The sequence below is a fragment of the Pocillopora damicornis genome, chromosome 3, assembly GCF_964200805.1.
Source record: "Pocillopora damicornis chromosome 3, jaPocDami1.2, whole genome shotgun sequence".
NCBI classification, from domain to species: Eukaryota; Metazoa; Cnidaria; class Anthozoa; order Scleractinia; family Pocilloporidae; genus Pocillopora; species Pocillopora damicornis.
This window is the reverse complement of record NC_142672.1, coordinates 27,959,628-27,976,580: the sequence shown is the minus strand read 5'-3', so window position 1 is coordinate 27,976,580 and position 16,953 is coordinate 27,959,628. Positions and strand designations below refer to the sequence as shown.

Genomic DNA, 16,953 nt, shown 5'->3' with positions numbered 1-16,953 from the left:
ATGAAAATATAAATTTTTAGAACTACACGATGAGTCGCATTTTCCTCCCGAGTTAACTCCGGTGTTATGATTATGGTTTTCTAATTTACAAATTATCTTGCAAAAGATGCTTTCCACAAAATTGCTCGATGAGTTAGACAAAAGAGACAGTATTGTACAAAGAGCACACTGTGCTATCTCAAACTCTAGAATAAATTTTTGCCTAAAGATTTTGTGCGGCTTTTTGCAGTGTTGTAAGATGTAATTTCGTTTACGCTGGATATTGAGGCCGGTAAACTTTGTTTGAACACAAGCGTTAAACTATGGTTCCATGACAAAACTGCTATTCTATACGGCACACTCCTTCTTCTCGTCCACCTGTACTAATTGTTGTTAGTCATTAGTTCATAGCTTCTGTGTTTAAATTTAAATGACTGATCTCATCTTTGTACCCCTATATATCTTACAGTCAATGACATACATGAATGAAAACCCATCAAAACATTTTAGCAAGTCTAACTCTTAAACTTAACTGCAAATTATTTGGTCAAAATATTTCTGCGGGACATGTATGAAGTTTCAGAACTTCACAATATTTTTCTGTTTTCCATGGAGATAATTAAGGTATTATGACCCGTTTTATGTCTTTCAGATTAATAATTAATGAAAATATAAATTTTTAGAACTGCACGGTATGTCGCATTTTCCTCCCGAGTTAAATCCGGTGTTATGTATATGATTATGGTTTTTTAATTTACAAATTATCTTGCAAAAGAGGCTTTCCACAAAATTGCTCGATACGTTAGACAGAAGAGACAGTATTGTACAAAGAGCACACTGTGCTATCTCAAACTCTAGAATAAATTTTTGCCTAAAGATTTTGTGCGGCTTTTTTCAGTGTTGTAGATGTAATTTCGTTTACGCTGAATATTGAGGCCGGTAAACTTTGTTTGAACACAAGCGTTAAACTATGGTTCCATGACAAAACTGCTATTCTATACGCCACACTCCTTCTTGTTGTTGTTAGTCATTAGTTCATAGCTTCTGTGTTTAAATTTAAATGACTGATCTCATCTTTGTACCCCTCTATATCTTACAGTCAATGACATACTTGAATGAAAATCCATCAAAACATTTAAGCAAGTCTAACTCTTAAACTTAACTGAAAATTATTTGGTCAAAATATTTCTGCGGGACATGTATGAAGTTTTAGAACTTTACAATAAGGTAATTAAGGTGTCTCTCAAATTAAAAATTTATGTAAATATAAATTTCTAGAACTACACAATGTGTCGCATTTCCCTCCAGAGTTAACTACGGTGTTATATCGCAAACTTTCGAATAATTTTTTCCTGATCATTTCGAGCAGCTTTTCGCAGTGTTGTAAGAGGTTATTTCGATTACGCTGAATAATGACGCCGGAAAACTTTGTTTTTACCAGGAATGTACATTCTATGCTCTTTCTCCACCGCGGATAAATCGATGCACCTGTGATGTATCCAGTTCGAGCCAGACTGAATTCTCCGAAAGAAAAACAGACTGCGAAAGCTAACACATTTATGTTTAATAAGCTAGTCATTGGAATTTCCGTGAAGTGTTACATTTTAAAAAGTAGACAATCAAAGGCTGCATGTGGCTACTGATAGAGCACAATTTTAAAGAACTAGAAGTTGTATAATGACGCTGGAAGGTACTGTTGCAGAATATTAGTCTCACAAGCAAAACAGAAAACTTGACGCTTCCCAAATATTAATGAGAACCCTGTTCCGAAGAAAGATGAGCGACAGTAAAAATGATAATAATAATAGTACAATAATAATAATAATAATAATAATAATAATAATTTATAGGGGCTAACTTGAAAGCCTCATGGTTCCCCTATCCATAATTCTCTATACCTCTTTTAATTTCCCTGTTAATCATAAACAGCTTTCTTATTTTATTGCAATTCCATTTTTTGAGACTTTTGTTTCATGCAAAAAGGCTTTCCTCGTTTTAGGATGTTCATCCACTCCGCATCTTTAGATATTCCGCCATTCCGCCCATCCACCGTTCCTCCGTTCCATCATTCTGTTGAATAACTCAAGTTAACGAATCTCGCAGCTTGCTCGCTTTGCAAATTTAGCGGCTCTTTTCGACATAAGTCGCTGATTCAAACAGTAAAATGCCCGCTTTTCAAAGAAAAAAATATTCTCAAAGTGTGTAATCGTGTTTGACACCAATCATACCGCTATTACCGCTATAAACATGCTATTTTAGAACGATTGGGTGATTACATAGGAATCCCAATTAGGAAACAACAATAATCTCACGAACTTGAGGCAAGTATTCTGCTGGGCTTCCTGCGTATCACTCGTATACCAACATGCATTCATACATATCTTATCAAAACCCAGCACTTAACCTAAAATTACATTAGGGTGCTCTCTAACTTTGGAGTTACTTCGGACACAAAATTAAAATGAGGTGGAATCAACACGTTCCTGACATGTCTTCTAAAGCTAACAAGACCTTACATCTGATCAAAACAAAACTTCTGGTTTTGTGAACAAGACACCAAAAAGCCCCTGCATAAAGTGCTCGTCCAACCCTGTCTGAGGCCCAAACTACCGATATGATATAAATAAAGTAGAGAATATTCAGAGGGCAGTTGCTCGTTTTTTCAAAGAAAGATTATAGACATACGTCTAACGTAACCTCTATGGTCAAAGAGATGGAATAGGAATCCCTGGCCTCTCGCCGCAAAAAAGCTCGCCTCTGCACAATGTACAAGATTTCAAATGACATCGTTCATATTAACAAGTCTAAGAACTTAACAGAAACTCAAACTTACGGAACGATAAGCGATCATTTTTCCCTCATCCAGTGCTAAAGGCCATCGATCTGTTAACGGCAAAAGGAGAAATGCAGGTGAATCTCCCTTTCTGAAACCCCATTTATTTAAGAATATTACATTATAACCATACAAGAAGCTATCAAGCTGTTTACTTATCACTTATTTGAGCCCGCAAATAGTTACATTGTTTCAGCTCATTGTGACTGAATTTAACTTCGCACCTCGAGAGAAATTGTGCCGAAACTCTAATTGCTTGTGAAAATAAGAATTTTTTGTTTTGCAAAGTACTTACAGCTAAGTTTGTTTTCTAGTGTAAGTACTTGAATGACCTTATCGCAAAAAAAGACGGTGATGGTGAAGGAGGACGTGGCAAAACAAGAGCTCTAATAAGCAGAATAACAGTTCAGCAAGTGCCTTTTAAAACTTCGCACATTTCTTAGCCGTCTTCCGAAAAACAACGGCGTGAAATCAACAAAATTTGTGATATGTAAAGGAAAACTCGGCGGCAAATTATCTAAGTTTCTATATAAAAATCAACGCGTGGCTCACATTAGTTACGTTGAAGTTGAACTGTGGCGTCGTAGGAAACCGTGAACACATCCAGCCATTCGCAAAATTCTAACTTAAAATACAACTTAATTTTTATATCGACGTCCTTCTCCGCGATGCCTACCGCTAAAGGTCCTAAGTGCTAATCAGCCGACTGCAAACTTCTTAAGTAGAAAGTCAGACTGCCTCAATACATTTCAATCTCATGAAGTTAACCTGTATACTTCACGAGTTTGCTTTTGATGAGTTGTTACGATACGGTTTCATGATTAGACAGTTTTAACTTCTTGGGTATGATAAACCAACTCAACAAGTTAAAAGGTAGCTGATTGGCTTATTTTGTACTAATCAGTTCATTCCAGATTCTTTTTTGGTGTTCCAAAAAGGTTTAAGCCGGTGTTTACTATAAAGACCTTTGCAACTTGGTCACAGCGAGAAAAAGGAGATTTAATTGATAGAAAACAATTTTGAGGGTTAGTGCATGACACTTGTGATGAAAGTCAATTTTTTTCAGTTGGCACTATAAAGAAAGAGTAAATTTAGCACATAACCCTTCCCACAAAGCGTGTGTAGTAAAACCGGGTAGAGTCTGGTTGGAAGTTCTCAGGTCTTGCTTCCTTGATCCGGTTATTCAGTTCACAGGACTTTTCTACTATTACGTAATTGTAACTTTGGCAGGTGATTTCTCTCTCGCAACTCATATCACACTCATGGATGGCTGTTACCGAGAACTTCTTGAAGACAAATTCCTGCAGAGCCATTCCACTCATACTCCTTCCTTGTCTGCATTGTTTACTCAGTTGCAGATATGATGTCTATCAAGACGCCAGTATAAAAGAGCCAAGCAGCTTTCCACGACATGAATCAATCACTGAACTTTATAAGGGCAAATAGAAGTAAGAGTGGACGTTGTGACGATAGTGGCCTATGAAATAGAAGTATAAATAGTAGAAGTATAAGAGAATATTGATATCCTCTTGTAGAAGTACTAACAGTAGTTGTAGAAGTAGTAGTTAATAGTATTAGTACTGATAGTATCTCCAAAAGTCTGATTTGAACAACTGAAGAAAGAAATAGAATAAATGAAAGGGAGCTCGGTAAAGCTCGGATTCCACACTCTGATGCTCTCCGATGCTTCACCACTGAGCCACATCACGGATTCCATGTATCTTTGTCTCACGCTCGTGACAAGACGAAAAACATCTTTCTCTATCTCTTTAACGGGCTCAAAACGTACCATCTTTGTTATTCCATTTACAAACATGACGCTATCATACATGAGCTTCGTAATGGGCCTCGCTCAACATAGAGTCTCTGTGGCTCAGTGGTGAAATGTTACCCGAAAACCTCATTTCTCCTGGGTAACCAGGATGAAGAAATAATATCCTGGAAATTATTGACATTTACTAGAATCCGAAACAGCAAAACGAAACGAAACAAGCGAAACGATCGAAATGACCAATACAAAACGACCAAAACGGAACGACCGAAACGACCAAAAAAGTATACAAAAAAATTAATAATGATAAAACTGAATGCCCAAGGGTGTCAAGTATTAGCCGTTATATTCGTGTCGTTTAGACTATGTGGTCTACTCCCTATCTACCTCACAAGGAAATTCAGTTATCTCTCGATTGCCATCAGCTTGGCATGAGGCGTCGAGGGACCTTAATAAAAAAACGAAATCAATACAAATAGTCACGGACATAAACGTTGTCAATGAATACCGTAATCTGTTTGTTCCTCTCCTTTCCGTATACGTTCCTTCCTGTGAGAGTTCGACATAGAAGAGCAGATTTTCTTTAAGTTTATCGCGCACGCTCACTTTTCGTCCTACGCGTGCTATAAAAAGCAAACATGTGAGACCTCAGCTAGGTGTAGCGCAATGTTCATTGTTTAAAAAGGCGGGTCATTTTTAATTCAAATTCAATTTGTAAGTGGTAGTGCCAAGTTTTTAGCAAGAGCTCTATCATTGTTGTTAGGTGTATAATGGTCAACTGGTATAATTTGATGATGTAAGACTAAGAAACTCAGACAGCTGTAGTGCTAAGCCAATGTATCACCTACCTGTCATTCATTTTATCCCAAACAGTGAACGGTAAACGGGTTTTGTATGACTATCCATTCCCCGAGAAACCATAAGATGCCAGTCTCGGAACATCCAGAAACAATGCTGTACGTGAATTAAAAAGTGGAACAGTTAATGGCGTAGAGAAACTTAATATAACATTTACACATATTTGATAAATGTGATTTCACAGGAAATCCGCGTAAAATGTATTGAGGGAAAATCATTTCCCTCGTGGAGTCCAGAGTGACAAAACCCTTTTTCACACACATGGCTATCGAAAGTAAGGTCCTTTTCTGCTTCAAAATTTTGAATGAGCTATCGACATCTCTAAGCGTAAATTGAATTTAAAAATTGTAAAATAATATACACTTAGTTTCCCGAGGGACCATACATGAAATGCTTTGTTATATATTTAGACTATCCCCTTAGCCAATTATATGGCAAAAACAAACAAACAAAGACGACACAACTTCTTTGTTCACAATCGTCAACCCTGCTGAATGAATACGTCTTAACTTAATTACCAATGTTTCGAAGTACATGAAAAAATAAAATATGGTTTTATAACCTCAATAAGGAAAACAAAATTATTTGTCATTGTAAAAATTGATGGTGACATTTCCTCCAGAAAATGCTCCTGCGTTAAAGTTTACAGTCTCCTGGCCATGAGAGTATTCGGCGCACGGGCAACAACTACGCAAAAGTATCCCGGTCGGGATACATTTGAATTTGATCAGGGACCAAGAATCAACCAATCACAGTGCTCGTTTTGATGAGCGGAAGTCTCGGTATGTAACAATGGTTTATGTCCCTGAAAATGTAATCCAATAATACACTTGCGAAATAAAGAGGTAAATAAACACGCAAATGAATAAATAGGAAGATCAATGAACACACGTAAAATTTAAAAAACTCGCAAAACAAATAATTGAATATACTGTTGAAGGTTGTATCGTTAAAAGGTTGTATCGTTAAAAGCTATCTCATGGCAGAGAAATCAAATTTTAGACTGAGCAGTGGAATCCTATCGTTTGTACAAACTCGCTTTATTCCTCAAAAAAGCGTGCTCCCATGTTTCGAAAAAAATGAAAATAAATCCCGTTAGAATTTCGCTATCTTTTTAAAGGAAAAATCGCTGGCCAGCACCACCCCGCGCTTTGATCATCGCCCAGAAAAAAAAACAATATTACCAGGATCAAACACGGCCTGAATATCCTGAACATATTGCATTCTTAGCCCATTCAATACTAGGAAAAAAGAAGTACGCACGATTTCGCTGGTGAATCAAGACCCAAGTACTCGGAGACGCCGAGTAACGCAAGCACAAAAATGGCCGAGTTCACTCATTTGGAAAACGAACTGAAAATCCAGAATTTTCGTTTTGCTTTTAGTCAAAGAATTCAGGGAATTCTTTCAATATCCGAGAGTTGTCCTCATCATTTCAAACCAAGGTTACGCTTGAATTTTTCTCGTTGTTAACCACACAGATAGCACCTGAAAACCAGATTGCATCCTGTTCAACAATAATAATTTCTCCTCACAATTTTGCCTTTTTGTAGGATTTTTCGATCAGCGAGCATGGGTTTTGTTATATTTTTTTCAGACAGCAAATCCAGTCGGAAAACACTAGAAAACTAGTCAGCAAATTCATTAATCTTGACCCTATTCTTTGTGAGAAAGAATTAATCACAACTATTGACGGTCCATCTCTACTATACGTACGGCATTTTGAAACTAGACGTGAAAGAAAATTCCAAGGCTATTACTCCAGTCCAGGAAAAAAAGACCAAATCAATCCAATATGATGGGGAGATCTACCACTACTTTGTAGAGTTAACCTTATACCAACAGGGCTCGTTTCATTTAGCGCCAGCGCTTAGATTAGAAGAGGATCGATTATGTGGAGTCAGGTGATTCAGAAGTGAATGACCGCCTGCGACATAAGTGGAAATTAGGATCACTGCATGCAATCTTAACGGAGAGTGACATAAAAGTAGTGATAAATCTTATCCTTCTGTCATTAAGGACTCTTGCATTTTTGAATATTAATGCTCTTGAAAGCTGTAACTCATTTCGTCTCCTTTGAAATCTAGCAATCTGCAGACATGGGCACTACTCTGTTAATCACGGCATAGCACCGTGCGTGGAATGTCCAAAGGGAACATACCAAAACAGAGAACAACAGACTATGTGCCACGCGTGCCCAGTAGGATCGATTACAACTAACGTGGGAAGTGTTTCATTGTCTGACTGCTTCTGTAAGTAATGGACCTACAGAGTTAAAAGATTAAACTACAGATCAAATTATATTTAGTAGTGGGTGGATTCTGTGAAGGTAAAATCGTGAAGAACTTGGAAAAAAGAACTCTGGAACAAAAATGGGATCCAGGAAGGAACTCAACCAAAATTTAACGCCAACTAAATGAATCGAACCCAGGCCACAGAAGCAAGGTCGAGTGTTCATATCACTGTGCCGTTCCTACACGCAAGGGTCTCTGCTTGAACGTTATAACTAATTGTCATCGATCCCCTGTGCTATTCAATTTTCGCAGCTCATCTCCGTATCATGATGACCATCCCGGATTCTGATCATGTCGTGAATGAGGAAACAACCATTACGCTCGCTTGTTACATTGAGGGCATCCCAACTCCAGCAATAACATGGACCAAGGCTGATGGTAAGATTCGTTATGCATTTCATGCTCTTGATTAATTGCGTCCACAAAATGGCTCTAAACCTCTTACATCGCCACGCTAATAACATCACGCTAAAGGCTAAGAGCCAGTAATAAAAATTATTCCTAAAGTAAACTAAAAAAAAAATCACGCAAGATTTATAATCAACGGAGTTGACTGACAACCTTCGGAGTATACCGCTATTCGACTGTGTTTTCACCTTTCGTAGTTTTCTCCGTATCAAAAAATCTCTCGCACTTTGAAATATGCTTTATGGAATGACTCACTTAGAGATTAGAGATGTCCGTCATGCGCTGAAAACAGTGCTCTATTTAACTGACGTATAATAACTTCTAAGACTTGATTTCACCTGGTTAACCTCCTAATATACCAGTAAACTTCCTTGTAAACCATGCTTGAAATTTTTTGCAGAGGAAATTCCTTCTGGGCGGCTCAAAATCCGTAATCTCTATGACGCTGATGCGCATTTAGATGGCATTGAGTATTACATTCACGATGCTGTTGTTGCCGATTCTGGTACATATGAATGCAAGGCTACAAATAAACATGAATCAGTTAGCAAGCAAGTGAGAATCGAAGTACTGGCCAAGTCTTCATCTGGCGCATTGCCTTAATAGGTTAGATATGGACTGAGCGTGTGCTTCAGCGAGTAAGGTTCGAAGAGCGCTCCTTTTGTTTGGTATGAGAGTTCATTTGCTTTTCTGGTTATTTTTTATGATGACGGAAAAAAAATATATATGATTTGGCTATTCAGGTTTTTAATTTCTCTTGAGGTTGCTACTCATGCTTCTCACTGTTCAAAAAAGTAAAATAATTAAATTCAGCCAATGAAAATGATCCTTTTCCATCGTTTTACTACAGGTAGGCTGGTTTTGTTGGATATATTTGTTTGGTACTGTAAGGGTAGGGTAAGAGAGTGGACTTTAAAGGTAGTCTTTTTCTTACCAGGAGAGACTGAAGCCAAATATTCACGTTCCCTCTCTCTCTCAATATTCAAACGTATAAAAGCTTCTACAAAGTTTTAGTCCAGTTGGAAGGAAGCCATCAACATGAACAAGTGCAATACCTCGGGTTAACTGATGCGTCAAAAACCTGTACAAATTTGTATTTGTACATTCTTGTAAGCACACTTTTGATTAAAATGATTCGCTTTATTTTCTTTCAGAAGCCCTGAACTTGACGAAGCCAAAACGTTATGGACCAATTTATGATGATGTGCACGTCTTTTTATTAACAGACGATAGAACTAAATAAATTTCAGTAACACATACGCAGCCTTTTTTCGTCATCTTTTAAGTAGCTTAAAGGGATTATTTCATTCGCAGTTAATTTCGCATGCTGGTTTACTTCTTAGATCTTGATATTGAAAATCATTGTGCATCGTAATCGTAATCCACCATCACATTATATTGAAAATCATTGTGCATCGTAATCCACCATCACATTATATTGAACATCATTGTGCATCGTAATCCACCATCACATTATATTGTTTTTCTTACATTGTCGCAAAGAGTCTATCTTTTTTTTAGTTATTGGTTTCGGGAAGGCTAATTAGCCTGTGCTGACAGAGGAACGGCCTGCTCAACATAGACAAAAGAAATATGGGGTATTAAAAGCAAGAGCTATGACAAACTTTTCAGTATTTTCCAAAGGAGGATATGGAGTTACATGTTTTTTACGTGATTCTACCCGACTGCACTTAAAATCTCTCTAAATTCCGCGATACAGCTTGGTTCAGTTCGCAACGATATCTCCGGGACAACCCACCCTGCGTGCATGTGCTCTTGCTACACAAATGGAAAAATTCGCTGTGGCAATCTCCCTTGGCAAATGTGTGTACAATTTAGAAATTTGTGAAAATTTTTGTTTTCCATGTCAAAATGTTCTCGCTGCTATCTATGTGCTCATGCAGAATTTCGTAATACACGCGAACCAGCGCTAAACGGTCTAGCTTAAAGTGCAAATGGAGTTTCTCGGCTGTGGCTAAAAAGTTCGCTTTGATAGCGAAACGAATACGAATTTAAATACGGACGCTTTGTTTCTGAGTTGTAGGGCAATCGAGATTTTGTTTGAGCTAGATTGAACACGACGTTAGAGATTATCAGTTCTAAACCCGTTCAGTGGTTTGTTTCTTACAGCCGTAATGACACAGGGATTCCCTTTTTCCTTCATGAAGGAGGTTGAGAAGCTATAAATACAGGAGCAAACAAGCGCCTGTATATTTGTGATAGAAACTTGTATTCTTTTCTTGCGTCTCCACCTGCTGCTGTACACAGTTAACCTACATCCTTAGGGTGCAACAATATTTTATTCATTTAAAATGAGTTGTTTTCAGTTGTGGCGTCAGATAACGATTTTCGCAAAACGAGTTCAAATATACATAGGTAAGCTGACAGAGGTGTTTCCTATGAAGGGGGAGAAATAAAAAAACTTAAAAACTTACAGCGATGGAGAATTTATTCATGTTGGGAATCAGTCGTGTTCCTAACTTTGGGAAAAAGAAATAATTTTAAATGCGCGACGACAAATGCCTCTTCACTCCTACAGAACAAGTTTAGTTCAATCAGCTTTGAAATTATGAAAATCAGCGACAGAAAACTAGAAAAATTCTGAATTTCAAACAGGATTCGAGAAATCACTGTCATGTATTTTCACTGTGCTAAATTTGCAGTCCACAAACATCAGCTTAAGCAACTATTTGGATAAGACAGTTTCAAACTTTGTGTGACAAAGCAACTTTAAAATGTGTTTTAGGTTTTATTTGAATTAGTCACAATGCACCAATATAATTCAGCAACTTCCCAATGTAGGCGTTCCTGTTTGCTTGAAACTAAAATAGATTTGTCGTGCTCAACGACTAGCCAATTCACAAATATAAGGTTTGTTATTATTACATATATCTACACATGGGGGCGTGCATAATGTGTAAGGTTTTTTATCTTTATTATCTATATTTGCCATCTGGTCTTTGCTTCTCTGGAGAATTTTTTTCCCTCACCTAACCTGAAGTAAACGTGTACAACTCACAACTGTAAGAGCGTGACAAAATCAAAGTTACCGCAACGATTAACGAAGACCTTAACTGATGAATCATAGTTTTTACTGATCATTCACAGTTGCTGTGAACGTGTCTTCATGTCATTGAGTAAACAAATCCGCTTAGTTGACTCACCTGTTAACCCGGGAAAAGAACAGCTTCGAGAGAGGAGACGAGGTCTGTTACCGAGAAAAGAACGCAAAAGTGTTTGTGACTGGCAAAGGCCGATACTTCATCAGGCCATCAATTACATCTGAATACTTCGCGCTTTTCTTGTTGAGTAAAATTTCAAAAACCTCTACGGTTTATTACAGTCTGTAACTAAAAATTAATCTTCGACAACTTTATAAACATGTCAGATTTCAAATAAAAAAAAAATTAATATTTTTTTGCTATTTTTCTGCAAAGTTCTATTAAGGACTATTTGAAGAGAGAGTAAAATTACTATTAGCATAGTTGGTCATTCGCCTTTGGTGCGAACGTTATGCTTAAACTTACAACTGAACAAATAGACGCCCTCCACGTGCTGCTCAAAAGCCACCCACGATGTTAAAGCAGTCAAAACATTTTGAGGTATTATTTCCCAAGCGACAGTACTGCTACATAAATGGAAATCCTCCGCTTATTTACTGTGAGTACCACTTTTTTGACAGTTTAAAACATTGAGAGAAATTACGTTCCCTACCTTGACTCTTCAAATTTCTTTCTTTGAGGAATTCTTAGACTCTCTATTTCTTTTCGTTTATCTGACAAAGAAAGCGGAGGATTTTCATACACGATTTCAGTTAAATAGTCATTTAGTCGAGAAAAAAAGATGAAGTCTACAGAAATTCAAAAGTTGTTTTAAAAACATTATAATAGTCCATGTTGAGTTATATATTTAAAGTTGGTCCGAAACGTTCTAATTAATTCGGGTAAACATAGCGCTATATTACTTGTTTCTGTTCACGGCCACCAGGATGTATTAACTCACCTGTTATTTGTATATTAGAGAAGAATTTACACACCTTTCCTACGCTACGTATTTTGTGACATAACGATCTCAATTTAAGCAGCTTCAATTTATCAGTTTGCCGCAAACTGCTCAGTAGAGCGCAAGCAATAGTTATGCTTGAGCTTAGTTCAGTTTAAAGCTTACGTATATTCATAGAAGTTAATCATAATGGAAAAAGCTGCGTCTTTCATACTTCTGCTCTCGGTTTTAGTGGCATTGTGGAGTAGTGCAACCGGAGCCAGTAAGTAGCTTAATGACTTTTGCTCGCCTTACAACTGGGGCCAAATTTCCGTCAAAAGAAAATATTTCTCCTGATTCAGGCCTAGCGTAACTGATTTTCTGAGCATTTAATTCATTTGAAAAAGATTTGAAAACTACAGGGAAGTTTCAAACAAGTCATGAGAACTGAACTTCATAATGGGCCTCGCTCACCATAGAGTCTCTGTGGCTCAGTGGTAGAGCATCGGAGTTCTAAGGCTCGATTTCTCATGGGGACTCAGAATTTGATTTACCAATTATTTTATTCTCAAAAATAGCGAATGGTGGCTGGGCGAGTTGGTCAAGATGGAGTGGCTGTGCAGCTGGTATTTGCGCGGGAAATCAGCGGATCAGAACAAGAACTTGCACCAATCCCCTTCCCTCTGACGATGGGTTGTACTGCGACGAAGGAGATAGTTCACAGCAACAGGACTGCCAGAGTAAGAAGAAGATATTTATTTTTTGTGATTACTGGGGTCTTCCTGGCGTATTTAAAGAAGAAGCACCTGAATGCTATAGCTCTGCTTTTGAAAATTACGCTATCGTATTCTGTTGCAATTCCATTCTATTTCCGAGCTGTCCCAAATTTCCTTCTTCATTCGGCCGGCAGCTCTCCCCTCCTTTAAATAAGAGTTTTACCGCCTTACCTAAGGAGTAAGACCAATATTTATGTGATTGGCATAGCAAGTGGATGCCACATAGCAGCACACAAGTGATACATTGACCCTAATATGCAGGCGCACAACACCAATATGATAACGCGACCAAGGAAAAAGTAGTGCTTTGTGATGAAATGCCTTAGTTTGACTGATAACTAAAATTTAAATTCTTAGAATGAATAAAAACAAACGAATACATTCTGATCAATGTTACTCGAACTGTAACTTGTAAGTATTGACCGAACTGACCTATCTTTTCGCGAGAAATTTATGATCAGTTGCAATAGATGAAAAGAAAAAAAAAACAGAAATGACAAAACTAATATTAATAAGAAGATATGGAAGAGGGGAAATTGTTGAGGAAAAGGATTGAAGAAGAAACAGATCTAATCCCTTTTTTAATTATTTCTTTTCAGTCGACGGTGGCTTCACCGAATGGAGTCAGTGGTCGATATGTGAAAACCCTTGTGGAGGATCTGTAGTCAACAGGACAAGAGGGTGTACTAACCCCACCCCCTCTCCAGACGGGATGCCTTGCTCTGGACCAACAGTTGAAACCAAGATGGAGTGCGTGGGGCCATGTCCGAGTAAGTGAAAAATATCTATAATATTTTAATGGACTGAGTAATTTATTTTCCAAGTTGTCAATTAACTGCAAGAATTGAGCAATTGGAATGTGGGAGTAAAAATTGGTAAAATATTTTCTTTGAATACTTGAGCTGGTTATGCTGAAGAATTAAGGAAATGAATTTCATTACGTAGTATTTAAAAATTTTTTTGAAGAAAAACGTTTAGAAACTCACTAGTTTAGAGTCAGTCTTATGGGATCGTATCAGCAGTTACATCATATTGATTGTTGAGTATTTCAATTTCTCACGAGGCCATAAAAATCTTGTTCTCCTAAGCTAACATTAAGAAATGAACACAGTCGATCATTTATCAACAAACGAACGACATTCAATACTCACATTTTTTCCTAAACGATAAACAAATGCTTGAAACGCCTTTTGAAGCAAAATGTCAAAGGCAATTTACTTACCTCCGACAACTCAAGCGAACATTTATTCAAGTGGTTTACTAGTTTCCAAACTCAGCAGCACAAAAGTAACTTAGAAATGTACAAAAGGCTTCCGTATTTCTCATTGGTTTAATTTAGCGGGCCCTCTGGATGGTAACTGGGGTTTCTGGTCTCCATGGACGCGGTGCCCTAAGACCTGTGGTATATCAGCAGGATCTATCATCAGTAGAACGAGAGTGTGCAATAATCCACCTCCAATGAATGGTGGGAAACAGTGTGTTGGTGATGACAGAGAAAGTGTTCGATCTTGCTTTGCGCCTTGTCCAGGTAAGAATGGCTCATTTTCATATGACTCACGAACCCTAGCTGTTCTTTAAAGCGAATTCTTTTTCGTAAATGCCCATCCAAACTGGAGAGGCGAGCGGGCAGAGAAACTGAACATTGTATTGTTGAATCCAATCTAATTCAACTCGTCTTTTCAGAACTAATCATCGGTTGGTTTGCTCCCTTTTCGTTTTGTTTATAGTCGATGGTGGGTTCGGTTTATGGTCAGCATGGGCAACATGTAGTAAGACGTGTGGCACTGGTACCAAGTCAAGGAGCCGACTGTGTAACAACCCAGTCCCTGCTAGTGGAGGAGAAAACTGCACTGCGGATTTCACTCAAGCGAGGAGTTGCCAACTTAGATCATGTCCTGGTAAGTAATCACAAACTCCTTTTTGTCAAGATTACAACAGTTTCTTAATGAATGAAGCTGTTCTTAAATTGTTCAAAACTTTAACATTTTCTTTCTTAAACAAACAAAAAGAAAAACAACAAAAAGCACATGCAGGTAGAACGATATTTATTGCTTGTTTGAATACTATTCAGGTGCCGTAAATGGAGGGTGGACACCGTTTTCATCTTGGAGCACGTGCACGGAGTCCACCAATTGTCTTCAAGGCACTAAGAAAAGAACCAGAAGCTGTACCAACCCCCCTCCAGCAAACGGTGGTGACTCTTGTGTTGGTCTGGCTGAAGAAGAGAAGATTTGTCCAACGCAAGCCGATGGATGCACACGTAAGAAATTATAAGATCTAAATTTTGCCTAAAAATTTCTTGTAATGTCATTGGAAGTAAACCCAATCGAAAATTGAGGTTTAGCGAAGTTCGCAACGGTTTTCTCGGGTGTACCAGTGACTCAACGACATGCTTAGTGATGCAGACGTGCAAGGCACTGCTAGGTTTATAGACGTGCACTTTTGTTGTTGGTAAAATCTGTAGAAGAGGTCTAACTTAAGTTTTCCTTTTTTTTTAATTCTAGCCCTCAGGCCGCAAAAACCAGACAAAACGCAGGCCGATCCAAACTCCTGGATTGCTCTCGAGTGTGGAGCGGCCGAAAAGTTTTCTGCAACAGGTTCTTACAAACAGGATATCCCTGCTGCTGTTTATTCAAACTTTGACTTCATGAGAGCTGAGCTGGAGAGCGGTTATTTTGCTGTGCAAATGGTTCCTGACGATCAAGATGATTATGGACGAAAGCAGCTAAAAAAGGTGTGGTTACACAAAATTAGACTGCGCTCTGTTCGTATCGAAGATGGAATTTTTTTGCCTATGATCTGTTGTTTTTTCAGGTATGCTTTGAGATAACGACATCCTTAACCATCGACAAAGTCGTCACTAACAGGGCAGGATACTACAAAAGTATTGATGCTTTGCCAGAGTGGACTAAGCCCGAGTTGACGGAGACTGTTCCTGCATTTACCATCTGGATTGATGAGTCACAAAGTCTTAGGAAGTATGAGTTTCAGTGCGCAAAATCGGATGAGTATGTACCACTGCCGGGTTTTATAATGAAGGATGTAAGGTGAGTCTAACGTTTCAGTGAAGCTTACTTCCATGTTAACATCGCACACAAAATATAGTATTAGAAAGAACGCTAGCCCTCATGTATCAAGCTCATCTAACTGCAAATGATTTGAGAAAAAAAAAGGCTCAACGGAATGACCGAGAAAAGACATAGGCAGTCGGAGTTTACAGTCATCTCGCCATCAGGAAGACTCGCCACCAGCGAGCTCACCATCAAAGAAAGCATTTTGGAAAATTGATAAAAGCAGAAAAAGAGCGTGCAAAGGAATCAGAGAGTAAACGAGCCAATCGTTGACTAAGATAGATGAACTAGTCATCAGATTAGTTTGGCCAAAAAATAGCTAAGCGCTGGCTTAGTCGCTGACTCACTCTGTATGATGTCAGGTCTTATAAGCACGTTTTTCCTCATACCTTTTTAGTAACCATTAGCAAACCAAGTCTAAATCAATATTTACATGACTTAGAACGGACTTCATATTCAGCCTAGTTATGGGGTTAAAGGGTGCATCACTTTTGCAGGTTTTCCTACTACTCTCAGGGAAATTCCCAGACATTCAAAGCCAAGGGCAAATACACTTTGCAGACAGGAACTGTATTCGAAACAGAAGTGAAGAAAGATGTCCTCACTGGAGCAGTGCACGCGACAGGCAACGCTGAATCAGTTACCTTTATTGACATGATGGTCTCATTCGGTTTAGACATCAACATCTTACCAGACTTCCTTGTCACGGCATTGAAGTGAGTTTTTTGTTGTTATTGCTGTTGAGTCATCAATTGCTTAAGCTCACCTGCAATTTCTGTGTTAGTGAGTTCTTTGAGCAATGTGAAATTCGAAGGGGAAAAAAGGAAAGGTCCTTCTTTCGCCAAAAGGCTAGCTCCTAATTTGGCTGATCCTCGCTGCACAGAGGCATTAACAGTAAATGGACCCATGACTTTTTTGTTACCCAGTAGGCTCTCTCTGGCGAAGGGCTAACGCTCGAAACGTCAGCTTGGAAACTCTTTAC

At 38.2% G+C, this 16,953-nt stretch overlaps 2 protein-coding genes and 1 long non-coding RNA gene across 3 annotated transcripts in view; 2 read left to right on the top strand and 1 right to left on the bottom strand.

The window, feature by feature from the left end:
* Positions 1–4,166: 4,166 nt before the first annotated feature.
* Positions 4,167–7,285, bottom strand: LOC149049154 (uncharacterized). Its single transcript, XR_016185316.1, has 3 exons — positions 7,158–7,285; positions 5,432–5,537; positions 4,167–4,289 (listed from the first exon to the last, which is right to left on the bottom strand). It is a non-coding gene; the product is annotated as an uncharacterized LOC149049154 (long non-coding RNA).
* A 249-nt stretch (positions 7,286–7,534) lies between these two features.
* LOC149049153 (limbic system-associated membrane protein-like) lies at positions 7,535–9,396 on the top strand. Its single transcript, XM_089202023.1, has 4 exons — positions 7,535–7,693; positions 7,988–8,113; positions 8,544–8,749; positions 9,298–9,396. The coding sequence occupies exons 1-3, from the start codon at positions 7,624–7,626 to the stop codon at positions 8,744–8,746; spliced, it is 399 nt and encodes a 132-aa protein (XP_089058149.1). The 5' UTR covers positions 7,535–7,623; the 3' UTR covers positions 8,747–8,749; positions 9,298–9,396.
* A 2,938-nt stretch (positions 9,397–12,334) lies between these two features.
* LOC113666414 (uncharacterized) overlaps positions 12,335–16,953 on the top strand; it is a 28,826-nt gene continuing 24,207 nt past the window's right edge. The window contains exons 1-9 of the mRNA XM_089202024.1: positions 12,335–12,407; positions 12,703–12,864; positions 13,500–13,670; positions 14,240–14,428; positions 14,628–14,798; positions 14,972–15,160; positions 15,405–15,634; positions 15,715–15,947; positions 16,469–16,687. Coding sequence (XP_089058150.1) covers positions 12,335–12,407; positions 12,703–12,864; positions 13,500–13,670; positions 14,240–14,428; positions 14,628–14,798; positions 14,972–15,160; positions 15,405–15,634; positions 15,715–15,947; positions 16,469–16,687 — 1,637 coding nt within the window. The remainder of the gene's footprint in view (positions 12,408–12,702; positions 12,865–13,499; positions 13,671–14,239; positions 14,429–14,627; positions 14,799–14,971; positions 15,161–15,404; positions 15,635–15,714; positions 15,948–16,468; positions 16,688–16,953) is intronic.